Genomic DNA, 19,925 nt, shown 5'->3' with positions numbered 1-19,925 from the left:
AGAGTGGACAAAGATCTGCAGGTCCAGGGAGGAAAGTTTGCATCAAAATGCGAACGGAATGTATTCCTGCCCTCCCCACTGCCTTGGTTAAAAACTGCAGGCTGCAGAAAAACAAAATTAGTTGTCATAAAAATACTCAGAGGCCACCTTCTGGCCCTAAAAAACATCTACGTGGTTCCAACTTGGAGCTTCGGTGCAAGCTGCTTGCCATGTGGTTTGGGCTGATGACGTGGAGAATCTCCACATCAGTGCTGAACATTCCTGGTGGCCTCCGGTGTTATGACTCTTGAGAAAACAGGCCGAATTGTTTGTGGTAAACCAGCATGATTTTAAAAAGAAACAAAAACCCTATCTCCACATGGGTGCTGCAGTGTTTCCGTTGGCCTTTACTCAAATACTACTACTTTGATGCTTTTGGGGACGAAGTTAGAAAGAAACACGAAAACTTACTCTAAAGATGTAAGTGGCTCCTCCACCTCCACCCCCTCCTCCAGCCCATTCAGTTAGTCCCTTTTCTTTCTTGTATTCTTCTTCAATTTCTGATGATTCCCCCAGGCAGATCTGCTTCGTCTGAGAGTTACTCTGAAAGGGGAAATAAAAGCAGTAGCTCAAAACTGGTGAAGCGGGAATGGTAGGTCATTGATAAAGAGATTTTTCTTCTTGAAACCAGGGATGAAGTTGATTAATACATTTACATACTGCAAGACTTCTGTGAAGTTGCCTTTCTGAGAATCCTGAAGAAAGATAGTGATAATTTATTTTAAATGTGAGATTAAAAATAAAAACAAAATTTAATAGCTGTTTGATGAAAAGGGCACTTTTAATACTTCCCTTTTTTCTACACGTTTTGAATGCAGAACGTTTCCCCAAAACACACCAGACACAATTGTTTTAGAAATAAACACGGTCAGGACCCATCAATATGGTGAACGATTTGGGTTGAATGATGTCTAATTTTGAGCTCAATCAGATGAGTGTTTTATTGCACGATCGTTACTGGGCACTCACGGATTTTCACGGGTTTCTCTCATGACGTCGTCTGCCTCCCGTGCGCCTCCTGCCCCTTCTTGCTTTCTTTGCACCACAAAAAAAACACCCCAGGAAGTCTGATTTAAAATAAAGATGGAAGGTGCCTTTATCTCTTGCTGTGTGCAGGAGAAGCAGAACGATCAAAACAGCCCACTGAATGGGCCACTGGCATATTGTTTACTTCCTCTTTCAAAAGAGGAAGTAATGAGGGACAAATGTGTGGGCAGAGAAGCGACGGTAAGTAATTGTGATTTTTCCCTGTGTGATGACGCTTGATGTCTAGTTTCTTTTACTTGTTGTTCTCATGTGTAGAAGGAGGGTTGTAGAAACTGAACCATTAGTGGCCAAATATTTCAAAGCTTTGGACAGAAAATGGAAGGAATGGCAGTGTTTAAGTTTCCATGAGGCTGCTGGTGAAGATAGCCAAGAAGCTATGACTGATTCAAAACAAGGCTGCCCTAATGGAAATTGAAAGGTGACATTGATGGTGCTATATAAATAAATAAATAATAATAATAATAACAGGTTGCCATTTTACTTTCAGGATGAATTCAAGGGACTAGTCTTTACTTTTAAAGCTGTTCATGGTCTGGGATCCACGTAGCTTTGAGACCACCTCTCCTTATATGGCCACCACAAAAGCTTCCCTGCATGGACTGAGCTTTCCTCCAAGTACCTTTATGAGCTCTCCTCCAAATACCTTCTAAGCTAAGAATATCTGTTCCATGGAGCGAATTCACAGTCACTGTAGCTCTGGGATGTCTTCCCTAATGAGGTATGAAGTTCCGGCTTATGCTATTGTTGCAATGGTTTAATTCTCTTGTATTTGTTTGTTTGTATCATTTTATCTTTGTATTTTGTTCATCTCCATGAGCCTTGGAAAGGGAGGGTAAAAATATCTTAAACAAACAAACAAACAAACATTAGGCTCAGGTTCTGACACCATTTCATCACATTTGGTACTGGGAGGAAAGAGATTGCAAATCTCTGTGGCCTGGATGGTGATGAGCCCTGAAAGTAGGGACTGGCATCTGGTAGTCCACAGCAGACTATGGGCCACAGAAGGCTGCCAGCTAGTCCTAAAAGTGGATGTTTGCTGCTGCTTAAATTAAGGTACAGTGGCACTGCAAAAATTTCATCTGGGTTTATCACTGATGGGCTGATGAAGTATAACTGGAAAGGGAGGTGGGGGGAAATTATGCACACGCTTGCTGTTGAGGACATGCAACCGTACACAGGGGCTCCTTAAAGAAAAGGGAAGAGAAATATAGAAGATACCTCTGCACATATCTACCACATGTCCTTGTTAATTTCTCCTTTAAACATCACATTTAGCAGGGCACAAATGACACAGAATTGGCAAACTGGTCTGGTTACTTCTTTAATGAGCCCATGAGTGAACTTTTGATGCAATGTCACAGTACCACAAAGTACATTATAGTAATAAATTGTTTCCTAAATTTAGGTTTAGTTGTGACTCTAACCATGTTCTGTTGTTTAGTATTTTTAGTATCTCTTTGTAAAGAACATCCAAATGCTTGTTAGAATACTGAAAAGACCTCTATTAAGTTTATGTGATAATAATTTATGGGATCTGGATATGATCACTAGACTCTATGTTCTTTGTAGACAGGAAGTAATTTTATTTTCCCTTTCTACAAAGCCAAACACAATGAGGAGTTGACATTCCTGTTTAAATAACAGTGAGGTCAGCAAAATCCAGTTTGGGGAGAAAGATGTTTTGCATGAAGGCTAATGTTCAGATCACAGCTCTTCACTAAGTAGGATTGCTCCATTAAGGCAAATGAGAAAGGAGCAAACTTTCCTTTGAACACAATGGGGATTTGATCCTGATGGCAACATTTCAATGCTAATGTGTAAGTAACAGTAAAGACCTACAATTCCTTGGCAGAAGATGCAATTAAGTCCAACCTAGAGAGCAATATGGTTTACATGAAGGACAGTATGTGGTAGCTTCATTAAAGCATATATAAAAGAAGGAACAAAGCAGACAAGTCAATTTTGGATTCCAGAGTCAATATTTTAAAATAGACTTGCTGTGGCTATTTTTCTTTTTGCCGTTTTTCCACAGGTTTGTTGTTATTTTAACATCTCCTAGAACCAATTTATGCATTCAGCAGAATCAAGTGATAAAGTTCTTCATGGGTTGTACCACTTCAGGCAGGTGGTAGGTCTTCCCCATGCAAAACCATCTCTTCCCTCCCTACACATCGAAAAACACAGCATGACAGGCAGAAAGCTTGGCTGAACCTTCCCCCCTGAAATGCTATGTATGCATGTGCAAGGTCTTATTTCGGGCGGATATCCAAGCAAGCGGTCCCCCACCTGCAGTCTGAAAGTAGGCTGCCTCAGGCCTGGGGTCTCAATCTGGCCCTCTGGGGTTTCTCAGAAGGCCTCCCTTCCTCTGCCCACTCCTTCCTCCAATCACTGATCATTGGATGGTTCCCTGGTTCTTGTGCAGTCCCCCCCACTTTATCCTAAAAGGTTGAAATTCCTCTTCTAAGGCCTAAGTTACTGGCAACAGGAGCCTTAAGCTAAAACAAGCTAGTATTTTGGGCTCACCCCTTTTTGCCTTTGCCCCCCCCCCCCCACCATTAGAATGCATCCACCTGAGAGCCTCTCCGAAATAGAGTTCCACCCTCGGGCTAAAAGAGCTCCCCCACCCCTGTGTTACAGCCTGGGAAAAGCTTTACTTGATTATGCTGCATGTATAACATTGCTCTTGCAATTCCTTCTTTTGGGATGACTTGCTGGCTCCTCCAAGTCTCCCAGTGCAACAGCTCCTAGTCCAAGGTAGATGGAAATGAACCCGAGGGCATATCTACACCAAATACTCAGAAGTGATACAACAACGTGTGTGCGTGTAGGAGTCTCTAAAGAGAATCCACAGCACTTCACGCAGCTACAATTCCAATGGTTCATTGGGGGAAGCCATAGTGGTTGCCGTCATATGTAATAGCAACGAGGGTTTGTAGTGTAGATATGACTTAATAGCCTGTTGAGATGGAAGAATCGGCACTTTTGACACCTGCGATCCAAAGGAAAAGATTTCTATTGCTACTCCAAAGTGGCTAAAATATTCTGCACAGGAGGCACTTGGTGGGAACCCAGCAAAGCTAGTGCTGAACCTCCATGCTAGGGAGTGCCTCTCCGGGGAGGCACTTCCTGTCCCACTTCCTGTTTAGGCACCACCGTCACTGGGAAAGCTGCTTTCTGCAAGGATGTTAACCCTAAATCCACCTAATGCTACAATTTGACAGTTTGTCAGGAGCTATTGTGCTTAGTGTGGCAAGTCTTGTGTTCCTCACCCCTGGGCAGGCGTCTTCCCCTTGTTGCCCCACCAAGATGTAGAGGAGCTCATCTTTCTCAAGTTGGAAGTTAGCAGAAATAAAGACGCCATGGGATCGCATGTTGTGGTTCTTGGCTCCTTTTCCGCCAGCTGCTCCGTATGCTGAAATCCTGAAAAAGAGCAGCAGCAATTAGGAAGGAACGCTACAGCACCACAGTCAGGTCCCAAAGGAGCTCCAGCTGTGAACTCCTCATAGCCACACCAACGATTCAAAGCCTTCAAATTGACTACAGCTAGGTACTATCATAACTTCTCTAAACAAGCAATTTCTAGCAAGCTTGTGATTGGCCACACACGGAGGTTTGAGGGTCTATAACACAACCTTGTTAGGAGCCAGGACATCTCCCACATTATCCCCTGGAAATTACACATTTGAAAAAAATCACAGATAACGTGGTAATATCAGGCAAAAGCGGGTGCTGTCTCATTAAACCACAATGGGGCCTTCTTCGGAAGGGAACAAATCACGTGGTTGTGCTTCAAGGTGCGCTCACAATGGTGGGATTACTGTGAGGAGGAAAGCTACAGTAAGGCTCAGGATTTTTTGTATGTGTACAGAAGCTGTCAGTATCCTCACCCTTCACCCCATCTTCAATATGGGGATAACAGTACGGGGATATCTGACAGGCGACGTAGACCAATAAAACACATAAAACTAATCAATTATTAAGAGCACAATAAAACAGTGAGAACACAGCAAAGCCAGCAATGAAATCAGCAACACAAAAATACACTTAAAAACAGGGGTGCGGAACCTGTGTTGCTCCGGATATTGTTGGACTACAACTCCTATGATCCTGACCATTGGTCATGCTGGCTGAGGCTGATGGGAGGTAACAGTCCACTACATCTGGAGGACCACAAGTTCTCTATCCCTGACCTAAAAATGACGGCATGAAGGCTAAGGATCGCTATTATTGCCACACTACAACAATACTCACGTATACCGGTTTGATGCTGGCACTTTCCATACTTGCACCCCTCGTAGCCGTCCCTCTTTTTCCACGGTCACTGAAACGCTGGTGTTGCGATAGGCGCTATCACACTGTGCTTGCGTTGGCCCTCGAGGCCCACTGGCCCCACAGGATGAAAACCACCAAGAAATGCCACGCCCTTCCCCTAGGAGCAGGAAAACATCCAGAGTTGTGACTTGACGTGCCAAGCTTCTGTATATTCCCCAGGCTATTGCCGCATTCTCACAAGCTGCCCATGATAGCAAGGAAATCCATCATTTTCACAACAGTCATCCTCCCAGTTCCTCATTGGCTACACCAGGAGGCTCATGAACAGACAAGCTTGACTGCAAATTCCATTCCTTGGCCAGCAATGGAAACTGTTATTTGTAACAAGGTGACTTACACCAACACCATCGGCTACCTGCCAAGTTTTTTTTAAACCACGTGCCATGTAGATTTTCATTGTGTTACAGCCTCGTTGCAACTGAAATCAAAACCGGAGAGTTTGGTCCATCAGAGAATTGAGCTGAAAGTCAATTGAAGTCTAAAGAAGTATAATTATGAGCTTGTCTATTCACTTCGGCAGACAGATCTCAGATTCTGATTGATAAGGATTCTCATATTGAGGGCCAAAGAGACATTTTCTTGAAGAGCTGGGTACGAAGTCACCTGCTACGGCAGAATTCATGTTTCAAGAATCCTATCTTTTGTCTACAACATACCTCAGAATTGTTCTTGAATCTGCATTTCCTTTGGGAAAACATATTTTGTTCAGAAAGAAAACCCATCATGGGTTGCTTGAGGGTAAGTATCTTTGAAGTATATGGTACTACTATTGTCCAACATCTCTTTTCTGTTAACGCAAGGGTGTTGGACTGTTTCAGCTTGAGGGCCAATACCCATTTTGGAGAAACTCTATGGGGTCATGTTCTAGTGGTGGGTGGGTCTGGATAAAATGGGGGTGGGGCTAAAATACCAGCTTATTTGAGCTTAAAGCTCATTCTGCTAATGATGAAGTGTTAGGAGAGTCATTTCAACCTTTTTGAATGGGGAGAATTGAACAAAAGTCAGGAAACCATAAAACAAGTAGTGGTCTGGGGGTGGGGTCAGAGAAAAGGGGTGTGGCCATCTGGGAAACTCTGAATGGTCAAAGAACACCTAATTTCCTTGAATGAGTTCAAATCTCCAGGGCCTGATGAACTGCATCCTAGAGTAATGAAGGAGCTAGCGGAAGAACTCTCGGAACCTTTGTCTATTATCTTTGCAAAATCATGGAAGACGAGTGAGGTGCCGGATGACTGGAGGAGGGCTAACGTTGTCCCTATCTTCAAAAAGGGCAAAAAGGAGGAACCTGGGAACTACAGACCAGTCAGTCTGACATCCATCCCTGGGAAAATTCTGGAGCAGATTATAAAGAAGTCAATCTGTAAACACCTTGAAATCAATGCAGTGATTACTAGAAGCCAACATGGATTTGTCAGGAACAAATCCTGTCAGACTAATTTGATCTCATTTTTTGATCGGGTAACCTCCCTTGTGGACTGTGGGAATGCTGTGGACGTCATATATCTTGACTTCAGCTAAGCTTTTGACAAAGTGCCCCATGATATTCTGATTAACAAACTAGCTAAAAGTGGGCTAGATGGAACAACTATTAGGTGGATTCACAGTTGGCTACAGAATCAGACTCAAAGAGTACTTATCAATGGAACCTTCTCAAACTGGGAAGAGGCAACAAGGCTGGAGTGCTGGGCTGAAAACAACAGAATGAAATTTAATAGAGATAAATGCCAAGTTCTACATTTAGGAAATAGAAACCAAATGCACAGTTACAAGATGGGGGATACTTGGCTCAGCAATACCACAAACGAGAAGGATCTTGGAATTGTTGTAGATCACAAGCTGAATATGAGCCAACAGTGCGATATGGCTGCAAGAAGGGCAAATGCTATTTTGGGCTGCATTAATAGAAGTATAGCTTCCAAATTGCGTGAGGTACTGGTTCCTCTCTGTTCGGCCCTGGTTAGGCCTCATCTACAGAACAGTCCAGTTCTGGGCTCCACAATTCAAGAAGGATGCAGACAAGCTGGAGCGTGTTCAGAGGAGGGCAACCAGGATGATCAGGGGTCTGGAAACAAAGCCCTATGAAGAGAGACTGAAAGAACTGGGCATGTTTAGCCTGGAGAAGAGAAGATTGAGGGGAGACATGATAGCACTCTTCAAATACTTAAAAGGTTGTCACACAGAGGAGGGCCAGGATCTCTTCTTGATCCTCCCAGAGTGCAGGACACGGAATAACGGGCTCAAGTTAAAGGAAGCCAGATTCCGGCTGGACATCAGGAAAAACATCCTGACTGTTAGAGCAGTACGACAATGGAACCAGTTACCTAGGGAGGTTGTGGACTCTCCCACACTAGAGGCCTTCAAGAGGCAGCTGGACAACCATCTGTCAGGGATGCTTCAGGGTGGATTCCTGCACTGAGCAGGGGGTTGGACTCAATGGCCTTGTAGGCCCCTTCCAACTCTGCTATTCTATGATTCTATGATTCTATGAATGGCTGGGTTGGGACCCCAGGAAGGCCAAATTTGGATCCAAGGCCTGAGGCTCCTCCTACATCCTGCCATCCTCCTGCCATCAGGTTTTCAGCAGCCTCCAGAGTACAGGACATTTTTTCTGACTGAACAAATGGCCCCGTTCTTTAGGACACACTGCAGTCTTGAATATTCTTCCTGGCTTTAGATCAGGGCTTTCTCTGTTCTTGCTCAAGTTAACTTTCCTTCCTATCCTGCCTCATCTTCCAGCACAACCTAGTTATCCTTCTTCCCTGCTGTGCCTTGTTGGATCCATTTCCTAACTCTCATATTTACTTGCCAATCAGGCTGCTAGTGAAGAGTCTTTTTTTTGCAAATGGGGCTGCACACATTTTTCTGATGATACTGATTACAGCAGGATATTGGCCTGGCATATGGGATAATGCATAATGTTCTACACTGGTTCTCAACTTCTGCATTCAGGCTGAAAGAGAAAACAAAAAGTAGAACTGTTCAAAAAATTATGTATGATTTGTAATCTGATTCAGGGTCCGATTCATGCATGCCATCTACTGCAAAAGTGGCCACTTAAAAATCAATTTAAAATTGCTTTTGAAAGGATTCCTTAAATAGTTCCATCAATTAAAACATGCTAACGCAAACTATAAAAAACCAAAACAAGACAGGGTTTGCATATTTTGTAAGTGAAATAACTTTCACCGCAAAAACTGGCGCCATGCGGAGCGGTCTTCATTTCAATTAGCCACCTATGAGGCAGGTTGCCTATATGAATTTTCTTTAGGTTCACAGCTCTGTCTTTTGAACAAAACAAAGTGCTCTGCACCAAAATGTAAGCATGTACAATGGATTAATCTGTTTGAGGAACAAACTAGATGCAATGCCATTCATGGAATTAGCAACGGTGCAAATGACATTTTAAAAATAATAATAGAATAGTAGAGTTGGAAGGGGCCTAAAAGGCCATCGAGTCCAGCTCAATGCAAGAATCCACCCTAAAGCATCCCTGACAGATAGTTGTCCAGCTGCCTCTTGAAGGCCTCTAGTGTGGGAGAGGCCACAACCTCCCTAGGTAACTGGTTCCATTGTCGTACTGCTCTAACAGTCAGGAAGTTTAGGTGGGATAGGAGGCTCCTATCCAGATTAGGACTCTGGCAGTAGCTAGTGAGGCCTTTAACCTTTTGCCCATTGCCCATCCTTCATATACACACATCTGCTATTTATTTATTTATTTATTTATTTATTTGTTTTTAAAACCATTCATCCAAATGACATGTCTAATTTGGCCGTCAGAAGATAGGCTTGCGGGACACCTAATAGTGTTAAGAGCCAGAGATACCATAAGGGTAAATTCAAATCATAGTATGTATCTTCAACTCATAGTATGTATCTCTTCATTCTACTGACTCGAGAGGTCTAGGATCCTTTCCCCTCACCCTGCTCAGATGTGGCCCTGCACAGGCATTCTAGGGTAGGGATACTGCTGGAATATTCCCTGGAGTTTTAAATTACCTTGTCTTTTTTCTGATTTGGAACTGATGCATCAGGAATTCTCCATTGTTCCTTTTTTTTTAAGCCCCACATTTTTCTTCAATGAGCTGGGCATGCTCAATTTGCTGCAGCTTTCAGGTCCTTTGTGCCTCCCCATCCTCCACACTAATGATGTATGTGTGAGCATTGACAGAACACCGCAAAAGCAATCTCGACGTGAGAACACCTATGACTACATCAAAATTGGTTTTTTTGCAGCGTTTTATCAATGCACTCATTTGCATCAGTATCACAGAGCTGGGGAAAAGTCAGGAATTAACTGGAAGAACTGAATTGGTAGCAAAGTGGTATATGCTCCAATTCCAGAATTAATCTCCAATTAAACAGGAAATCATGAGAAGTTGCATGGAGGGGCAGAGGAAACCTATGAAACAAGAAAAGGGTAGGGCAGTGGTGGGTGTGGGGAATCCTTGATTCCACCCCAGCTTCCTTATTATTATTTATAATAAATAAATAAATAAATAGTATTGACCCTTTTAGGACCAAAACAGCATGATGGTTTACTGTTCATACATCCAGTATGCTCACATACAAGCTGCTGTCTTCATAGCCATTAGTCATAATGTTGGAAGCCAAGTAAAGTCTTACTTCTTGCTGAGCATCTGAGAAGAATACTATCTACACAAATATTTCTTTATAGCTCTGCTAGTAAAAGCCAAAGTAGATGTGACTGGGGCAGCTGCATTTATTCTTCAGGTGTCTGTCCCAGTTACGTATGAAGTGGAGAGTGTTGAATGTGGGTGGGGTGTCTGCAATTTAGAGATGGGCGGGGATTTATCTTTTGGATGATGCACTTTTCCAGATTTTGCAATGCAGTTCCTGACGGCAAGAACATGCATATTAGGAAAGTTGCACACAAAGATGTGTATACTAAGGAAAGCTGCATGCACAGAGTATTTGAATTATGAAATGGTGTATGAAAATAAATGCATATTTTCATGCTTTTTAAAAGACAGACTGATGTGGAAATTGTACAGAAAGGAGTTATGATGAAATACATGTGAAACTGACACAGACTGGAAATAGACTGATTTGTCCATCCTGGTGTGATAACACCTTCACTTCAGGCACTTTCCTCTTCCACTATCAGCAAGGTTGGGAGAAAAGTGCCTGGTTTGGGGTAAAAGCTCCATCGCACTGGGGGGAAACACGCTCCCTACCGTCGTTTCTCCGCCCCAGTTTTTGTTCCTCAGTTACTTCCTCTTTCAAAAGAGGACGTACGCAATGAGCACACAAGGCCCATTGAGTCCACTGTTCTAATGGCGCTGCTTCTCCTGCACATAGCCGAGTCGAGTGGAGACATGTTAGCAATGAGATCTTCAGATCAGGGTCTCATGGTTGCCCCATTGCCTACCCAAGCACATCTGATGACAACCAGGGGGGCGGCCTTATCTGTTGTGACACCATTTTTGACAGTCTCTCCCCACTGCAGTGTAGCAGGTGCCATTCTTGACTGTGTTTAGGCACTTGTTGAAAACGTATCTGCATACTCAGGCATTTCTTAATCTAGCTCAATTGATTTTCTTTTCTGCTGGTTTTAAATTGTCATTTTAATACATTTTTCACACCATCCTGTGATTTAAATAAGTAAATAAATAATAAGAGATGTAAGCGGCTGAGGGAGGGGAAGGCATTTTCTGGGCCCTCACACAGGTGAGTTTCATTTCTATACTAAGCACAGAGCAAGGGGCTTCCCTCCTCTGGCAGCCTGCTTGGTTTCTATGCCAGAGGAAGGATGGGAGCACTTCATCTTTGCTCTGCCAGCCTGCTGACTCACCTGAATGGAACGCCTGGGCACCTTTGGTGGACAAACTAATGCTTAAATACAAGGCTCTTAAGCAATCTGCATCTCCTCAACCACCAAACCCTTTGTGCCGAAGAAAGTATCAGGGCTATTTAATATTCTCTTACAGGAAATATAGAAGAGGCTGCAAATTAAAAATGACAACACTCTTTCCAACTATTTCTGTTCAAGAGGACAGAAATAGTTTCTGAGGCCTGAGCTGTCTTCACTGTCCTTGAAAAACTAGTTTATCTCAAATGTCTAGATCTACTGCCAGCTCTTCAAACAGTACTTACATAAGATTTAGCATTGTGAGCATATTAATCTTAACATGGAAAGATAAACTTAGCTGTAAGCTAGTGATAAAGCCATCCTGTGGATACACAGCTGGTAAACTAATCACCTAAAGAAAGGGGCTCTCCCAATGGATTAAAGTCATGCTCATTGGGTACATCGCTTTCCCATGGGTAGTGTTGCTTTTCGTCAGGATGACTTTGTCTTCTTCCTGCCAGAATTTGAGAATGAGTGAGATGAAAAGATAAGAGAAAAAAGAAGGGGTTAAGGTAAAGAAGCAGCCGCTCCATTTTGCCTAAAATCAAGACATCCTAAAATCAAGAAATCAATGACTACTTGTCCTGATGGCTAAATGCTACCTCCAGTATCAGAGGCAGTATGCCTATATACATCAGTTGCTGGGGAACATGGGCAGGAGGGTGCTGTTGCACTCATGTCCTGCTTGCGGGTTCCTGGTTACCAGCTGGTTGGCCACTGTGTAAACAGAGTGCTGGACTAGATGGACCCTCAGTCTGATCTAGCATGGCACTTCTTAAGTTCTTATGAGTACTCTAACTACACCCTCTTCTAAACCAGAAGGATGGTAAGAAGAGGGTGGTGGGAGATCCTCACACCAGGTGACTCTGCAGTTGCCCCTTACAGTTCAGACACATAAGGGACCAGAACAGGCTAAAGTTCTTGATCCTGTGGGATGCATCACCAGTGACTGGCCATAGCTAATAGGCACCCATGAATTGCATGACCATATTTCATACTTTAGTCTCAGATAGATGTATCAGCTGGAAGGGGCCAAGGGGCTGTCTTTATGCAGGGAGAGCCCTGCGGTGGCTGCGGATCTGCGCTGCATCAGTTATATGGCGCAGCTGCAGCTTCACAGCCACCGCAGGGCTTTCCCGCGAAGCTGTGCACTGAAAAAGTCAGGGAGTTACCCTGACTTTTTCAATGGGATCAAGGTCAGTACGGCTCTTCCGTCATCTGACATCACTCCGGTCCTTGGTGGAAGGTGACTGGCGATTGGTCGCTTTCCACTAGGAAGAGGGTGGGGAGGCTCCGGTACCTGGATGGCCACTGGAAACCCCACACTCCTTCCCGACAGGAGAGGAAAACCGTGGAGTTTCTGAGAGAGGCAGTGCCAACTCGACGTCGTGAAGACAGCCCCTGGAGATGCATGAAATGTGCACCGAATCCCTGTAAAATTCCCCACACAGGTCGGTGATAGTAAAAGATACTTGTGCTGCACAGTTCTCAGTTCTCATACTGTATCTAAGCTGTGGCCAATGAAAGCTAGCTTTTCCAGTAGGGCTATCAGGCCACCAACTATGACAAGAAGTGAAATTAATGTAAAATAAACTATCTGGATGAAAGGAAAACCAAATAAAGTGACTTTACACTGAGCACAAAGAGGCTCTTGGTCTTCTTGGCTTTCAAATGAATTTCTTAGGAAGCTCAAGGTCATGAACTCCTTTCAGCTCAGCTGCTGATATCCAGAGATGCACAATAAACTCAGTCACTTTCACAGGATGTGGATCACTCTTCAGAACACTGCCTTCGTCTGTATTTCTGGTTCTGTCTGTAATGCAGCAGCAGCCCAACCGGCTGTCCTCAGGCAGTTCTTCTTCTCCAAACAAACAGCCTTTCCTCCGTTTCCTAAACAGCCCCAAATCCTCACGCATTATGTTTCTTATGGGGTTTATTTATTTAAAGCATTTTAACCCCAATTTCACCTGGAAAAGGTTCCTGGAGGGGCTGTTCCTAAATAGCCCCACATCCTTATGGGTTCTCTGTCTTGCTCACAGAGAACAAAATATTCCTGGCCCCTGCTGGGGACTGTGTTACCCACGCTCATGATGAATTCTTAGAATTGTGGGGTTTTAAACAGAGAATGAGAATCAATCCGAAGAAACAGCGTGCCTTGCCTTTCATGATGAGCATAGGCTGACCACAGCCTATTTTCACAAGCATGTTGCCTGGTGCTGTGACAGTGGAGTTTCATCCTCTGCCCGACAGTTCCAGAGACAACATTTCAAGCCCATCCATGTATGTGGATCTCTATACCCCACCCTTTTCAACACACACACACACACACACACACACACATACTTCCTGCATCTCATTTTGAAGACAATGGTTGTGAACTGAACATCCGGAACTCGAGGAAATTAGCATTTCCATCTGAGCAAGAAGTAAATTTTGCTTTCCTTCCTGCTTTCCTTCCTTTCTCTCCCCTTCCCCACTACTCTCTTCCGCTAAGTTTCCAGCATAACCTCTTTGCCTGCTCGTTAATTGGCTCTATCATGACACCCAAAACCTCTCCTGGCAAAGGGGGATGTAATTTTATTTACTGAAAGCCAAACAGAGCTGCTGGGCTTCTCCAAGACCTAATTGAATTAAAAGGATGAGATGATGAATGAAATGGCTTGTATTCAGAGGAAAGACAATGCCAGCTTACAGGAATTCAAGTAACAGTTACAAACTTGGGTGTTTTGAGAACCATGGATCCTTAGCTTGTACGGAGTGTCAAAAACCAACAACATACACACTAAGGCTGGCTGGGAACGCTCAGAGCTATACAGTCTTTTTCTGTCTAAACATGCATAGGATTGCGCTCTATCTTTAGCAGTTACTAGGGACAGTTCCTATTTTCTGGTACCTCTCCTGGAAAATCCGAGTTCCTATTTTTCCTTTTGGGGAGATGCTGGAGATGACCTTTAAAGCTCCTGGTAGCACATACACACTTCAGTTCTTCAAGTTACATTTGTCACCTCCTTTGTAAAGCGCCAGTGGGCTTGAACCTAGGAGCCATAGGAAGGTGCCTACAGCAAATTAGACTATTTGTCCATCTAGTCCAGTATTGTTTATTCTGACTGACACCAGGGGCATGTCTACACCAGCCCTATATCCCAGAGTAGTCCCTGGATTGTCCCTGTGAGCCCAAATGACGCATAGGGGATCCCGGGGGAAACCCAATACGACCAGGGACTTTCCCAGGGTTATCTGCTTCAGGGGGAGAAATGCTGTTCCACCAAGGGTGAGCTATTCCACCTGCTCCCCTCCCCCCCAACCTGGAGACTTTAAAAGCAAGGCTGGAGCTGAAGGGAGGCGCTGTTTCAGGGGGAGAAATGCTGTTCGAACCAAGCTTTCTTTTCCTTTTATCTTCTTATCTGGTTTGTTTTGCTGTGAACTTGTATTTAGTATATTTTTGAGTATTATTGTGATGTTGTTGATTAGTACATTGTTAAATATTGTTGTAGTTCTAATTTTTGTAAACCACCCAGAGAGCTTCGGCTATTGAGCGGTATAAAAATGCAATAAATGAAATGAAATGAAATATCTGGGACCGCAGAAAAGCCAAGTTTTCGGTGGTCCTGGGACCATCCTGAAGAGCACGGGCCGTGTGGCCGCTGCTCCCAGGTCAGCCCTTCCTCCCCATGAGTAGAGGGGCTCTTAAAATGGACATGGAGCTGTGCAGGGGCAGTCCATGCCCATCAGGGGTGAGGAGGTGGGGAGCGGGTTCGGGTTGTTGTTGTTTTTAAAAACAACCTCACTTTTTTGGTGTAGCGCAATTGTGTTCTTCTCCTTTGTTTTTAAAAAATGGTCCCTCTTTCCTTCTGGGATGTTGCGCTGCCGTTTGGACGCTGGGTGAGGATCGTGGAAGCAGGTAAGTCCATGATCCTCCCCCCTCCCTCCCTCATGCCCGAACTTTCCAAAATCTCAGAGAACTTTCCTATCCTCTACTACCCAATGCTTTCCTTCTTCTTTTTAACAGGACAGCCTGTGGACAGGGCCTGGGAACTTGTGCTGGCAAAACAGGTGTTTGACCACTGCTCTTTTTTGGTGCTCTGAGCCAGATTGAACTGCAGCTTGTTAGCCCAGCCAGATCAGATGATTTGGGCAGCTAGAAGGGGTCCTGCTAAGTCTACATAATTGCATCAGGCTTAGCTGCCCGGTCTTGAGCGACTTGCCTCCAACAGTAGTTGCTCTATGGCAGCCTCCCCCAGAGGTGTTGAACTACATCTCCCGTCCTATTTTGATGTGAACTTACCTAATCCCGCACTTTTGAAGCAATACATGAATTGAAACTCAATTATCCTTCAAAATGCACACTTTCCCGAATAGATTGCCAAAACTGTGTACATTAGGCAATTTTGCATACAATATTAGAAGAAATTTGCACAAAAATATGTACAGATTTTCATGCAAACTTTGAAAAAATTCTCAAAGTTTAGAACAAACCAAACTTAAGACTGGAAAAATGAGAAACTGCAAGAAACTGAATTTGACAGATTCATCTATCTCTAGCAAAAACTATCAAACCACTTTCTCTTGTATGCTGAGAATATAAACATAATAGAGATTACTTGAATTCCTGGCATGCTGGCAGAGCACCTCTCTTGGTATGAACCTACTGGTATACTACAATCAACATCTGAGGTCCACCTCCGAGTGCCTCCTCTGAAGGCAGTTTGGAAATTGGCATCAAGGGAGAAGGCTTTTCAGTGGTGGCTCCCTGACTGTGAGGCCTGCATGGCCCCAACATGGTAATCTTTTCAGCACCAATCAACAATTTCCTCAACTTCCAGGCATTTAAAGGCATAGGATGGGCTTTTTATGCAACAGTTGTTTTCGCTGTGGTCTGTACTGATGTTTAAGAATAATTTTAGCTGTTTTATATATTGTATATTTTAATAAGTTTATTTTTAGTCATCTGGGAGTGGTTAAAAGAAAGGAAACCAAGAAAATAATAATAATAATAATAATAATAATAATAATAATAATAATAATAATTTCAAAGTTTTCTCAATTTGAAGAAACTCACCATCAGAAAAGCAATCGAGACCAAATGTAATATTGTCCACAGCAATGTCAGCTTGGGAATTCCAGCCCCAAGAGGCCAGGAGCTGCAGGTAAAAGCTTTTTAAGGAAGCAGACATTGGAGAAGGAGAGAGTCAGACAAAGAGTAAATTCATTAAAACATTTACAACCAATATATGACAGTAGACTGAATCAGATGTGCCAAAAAGTTAGCGACTTCAGATTACTTCTTTAGGGTTGCTCAAGTGTTGCATAAGGATAAGCCCCTCACAAATGAAAGCTACAAATCATACAAATTACTTGAAAAATAAGCATGTTCCATACATTGTTTGCATTTCACTGGTTCCATGTGGTAGAATTAACCAGTAAATTAAGCACCGGAGGGTGGGGGGAATACTTGAAAGCCCTGAATTTTCCTATCACAAAGTAGAGGTCAACAGAATTAGATGAAATCATCAAAAGGACCCATACTTGAAAGTGACAGAAGCCCTATGCAGCTATTCGCCTGCTTGTGTGGTGAGCTAAACTGTGTAGGGGTACATGGGTGTGCATGTAAGCCCCACCCCAACATCTCCGCACACCCGGCTTCCATGTAGACCTTGGTACGCTGAGCCCAAAGGTTTGTATAGGGTTGTGTAATCTCGTTCAGCTGAACACCATTACAGAGTTCCCATGATCAGAAACCATGATAAGGCAGGGTTTGCAGTCATAGAAATTCTGTAACTGTGTTCAGCTGAATGTGATTCCAGAGCCCTATTAAAATCTTCAGGCCCAACAACATGCAAAGCCCTAGTCGCAAGCCAGGCATGCAGTGATGATTGTGGTGAGGCTTACAGGCTAGACATTTGTTTTTGTACAATATGCTATTGCACTTTTAATGCAATACTATTGTTAATCTTAACTTTTTTCTTGTACATTAAATACTATTGTTCTACTGTATATATATCCTTAACTTTTTGTTTAGTATTACATGGTTGTTTGTTAAAGACTCCACCTTTCTTTGCTCTTGGCACGCCCATGTCCCCCTACACAGTTTAGCTCTACATGTGAGCAGGCAAACACCTGCATAGGGCTTTAGTATTTGCTCACATTTGTGGTCAGTAACGCAAACTAGTACACAGGAAGGAGTCAATATCCTCTAAATAGCTGCAGTAGCCACAGCAATAGTCCTAGGTCAAGGTCTGCACATTAACTTGTTTATCTAGGAGGACAGCAAGATCAATAATGCACCAAATAAAGACACAATTGTGCACACTGCTGATTCAGAATGGCTAAAAATAAGTCCCCTTCCTAATGAAGAGAGAGCTGAACAGTTTTTGATTAGGATCATAAACAGACACAGATCCTTAAATACGTAATACCCTTGGAGAATATTGAAACTACTCAGCACAGCAGACTTGTATCTGTTAGTGAGGATGATGCCACCAGTGATTTATGAGGGAATGCTCCATTGATAAGAAGTGCTAGTGCTGCTTAATGTATTATCCAACTAGGAAGCAGTCTTGTTCTAAACAGAGGAGAGAGAGAGAATATATACACACTCGACAAAAACTGGGCAAGCCCAACAGGCTGGGACTTCTTATGGGAAAAAGCTCTCCGTGAATAAAATCTAACAGGCCAGAACATCCAACTCATAATAGAGTGAAACTCAAGAAGCATTTCTTAATATGACCAAATACATTTATGTGAGGTATTTTATGAGGCGTATTTAATCTCACACTTCAATAGCCAGCAGACCTTAGAAAGGATGGGAGAGGGTCTATGGTTTTGAACCTCTCTATCCCAACTGCACACATTTCAAGATACCCCATAAAATAATCAACATAAATATACCCATTGAAGGGGCAGAGCCAAAACAGGAGTCCTTTTAGCAAATTGTTTTACCCTCTGCAAAAGGCACCCTACAGGTGCTGGGGCAGAGGGTTTGAAAAGAGGCAAACATATCATAGAATCATAGAACAGCAGAGTTGGAAGGGGCCTACAAGGCCATCGAGTCCAACCCCCTGCTCAGTCCAACTCCTTGCTCATGGTGCTAAGTGTCAAGGGGGAGGGGGAAATGGTGATTTTGATCTGGGATGAAGAAAAACTCAGAAGCTTTAAAAGATTGCCTCCCATTAGAGGTGGGTTTTTATTAGGGATGGGGGACAAATGAGTTAGGTTCACATTTAATGTGAATTTACCTAATTTCTCACTTTTGAACCACCCATGTGAACCAACCCAGTTATCCTTCAAAATTTGCACTTCCCTGGATTTTTCAATGGCCTTCTCCAGTCAAAAAAGGCATTCAAATATTAGCGAAAATAACATTTCCCAAAGGGGTTATGTTAAGAAAACTGCTTGCAAAAATGTGTGCACTAGGCAAAAACGCATACATGCGTAATTTATTAGGAGAAATGTGCTTTAAAATGCTTACGAATCTTCATGCAAACTTCTTTTTAAAAAGTAAGATTAGAAAATGAGAAACTTCAAAGGAAAAGAAATTGACAGAATTGCCCATCCCTAGCTTCTATAAATCCCTATTTGTATGTGAGCCTGTCTCAGAAGAACTTCAGTGGCACCTCTCTGTATATCACTGTAGATGCATCAACCCCGATTTCTAAAGTTCTAAAATTATCGTTTATTGTATACCACTTTCCCAGAAGATTGTGCTGAGAGTGGCTCACAACATATTAAATGAATAACAATAAATAGTATAATTCCAAAAAACATAAAAAGAACAATCACAAATAACCACAAATCACAAATATTGTACTGAATAAAATAATACAAATAAACTGACCTAATCCAATAGGAACTAAACAGGAAAGAGAATAAAGCCTAACACAGGAATAAAAAATGTACTACATAAAAGGCCAAAAAGATATCCATTCCACAAAAACAACACAGGGTTCTGCACAAATAACCTACGAACACTGGCTGGCAGCCCCCATCTCTCACACTTTTGGCAGGCTTCCTTCTAGCTCCCACCTGGGTCTCCTCTTTCAGTCCCTTCCCCACCTCTCATTTGAGGAGCTAAAGATTGCCAGTCCTCCTTCAAACACCACATACATTCATAGTTTAATATTCCTCCCTCCCTCCACCAAGCACAGGGCCGGCGCTTCCATAGAGGCCAGTTAGGCGGCCGCCTAGAGCGCCAAGGTAAGGGGGCGCCGAAAGGAGCACCCGGAAGTCATCCTCCCACTCCCAGAGCCGCTCTGGCTGAGTGAGGGCAGCTTTTGGGCGCGCCGTTCCGAAGCCTTCCGCCCCGCCCCCCAGCGTCCCTGGCTTGGCTTCAGCTGGGCGCCCGCCCAGCAGCCAAAGCCAACCCGGGACACTGGGGGGCGGGGGCGGATGGCTCCACATTCTGACGTCCAGTGCGCGCCGAAAGTCAGAACGTGGAGCCGTCTGACTGCCCTCCCCCAGCTTCCCAGCTTGGCTTTGGCTGGGCCCTCCCAGCCAAAGCCAAGCCGGGACGCTGGGGTGGCGAATGGACAGAATTGGAACTGCCCGCCCACCCCACCGCAATATCCCACCAAGCCAGGAGGACTTCAGGCGAGGGACAGGTAACCTGTCTCCGCCTACCTGGGGTGGGGTGGGGATA

The 19,925-nt window shown here is 43.7% G+C and overlaps 1 protein-coding gene across 1 annotated transcript in view; it reads right to left on the bottom strand.

Annotated features, from left to right (window-relative positions):
• LTK (leukocyte receptor tyrosine kinase) overlaps positions 1 to 19,925 on the bottom strand; it is an 86,682-nt gene that overhangs the window by 39,185 nt on the left and 27,572 nt on the right. The window contains exons 10-14 of the mRNA XM_063118458.1: positions 16,350 to 16,444; positions 11,643 to 11,744; positions 5,341 to 5,518; positions 4,359 to 4,509; positions 451 to 582 (exon numbers count right to left, since the gene is read on the bottom strand). Coding sequence (XP_062974528.1) covers positions 451 to 582; positions 4,359 to 4,509; positions 5,341 to 5,518; positions 11,643 to 11,744; positions 16,350 to 16,444 — 658 coding nt within the window. The remainder of the gene's footprint in view (positions 1 to 450; positions 583 to 4,358; positions 4,510 to 5,340; positions 5,519 to 11,642; positions 11,745 to 16,349; positions 16,445 to 19,925) is intronic.

The sequence above is a fragment of the Elgaria multicarinata genome, chromosome 2 (genome assembly GCF_023053635.1).
Source record: "Elgaria multicarinata webbii isolate HBS135686 ecotype San Diego chromosome 2, rElgMul1.1.pri, whole genome shotgun sequence".
In the NCBI taxonomy this organism is placed as follows: domain Eukaryota; kingdom Metazoa; phylum Chordata; class Lepidosauria; order Squamata; family Anguidae; genus Elgaria; species Elgaria multicarinata.
The sequence above is the reverse complement of the archived record's forward strand: the minus strand, read 5'-3'. Positions and strand labels throughout refer to the sequence as shown.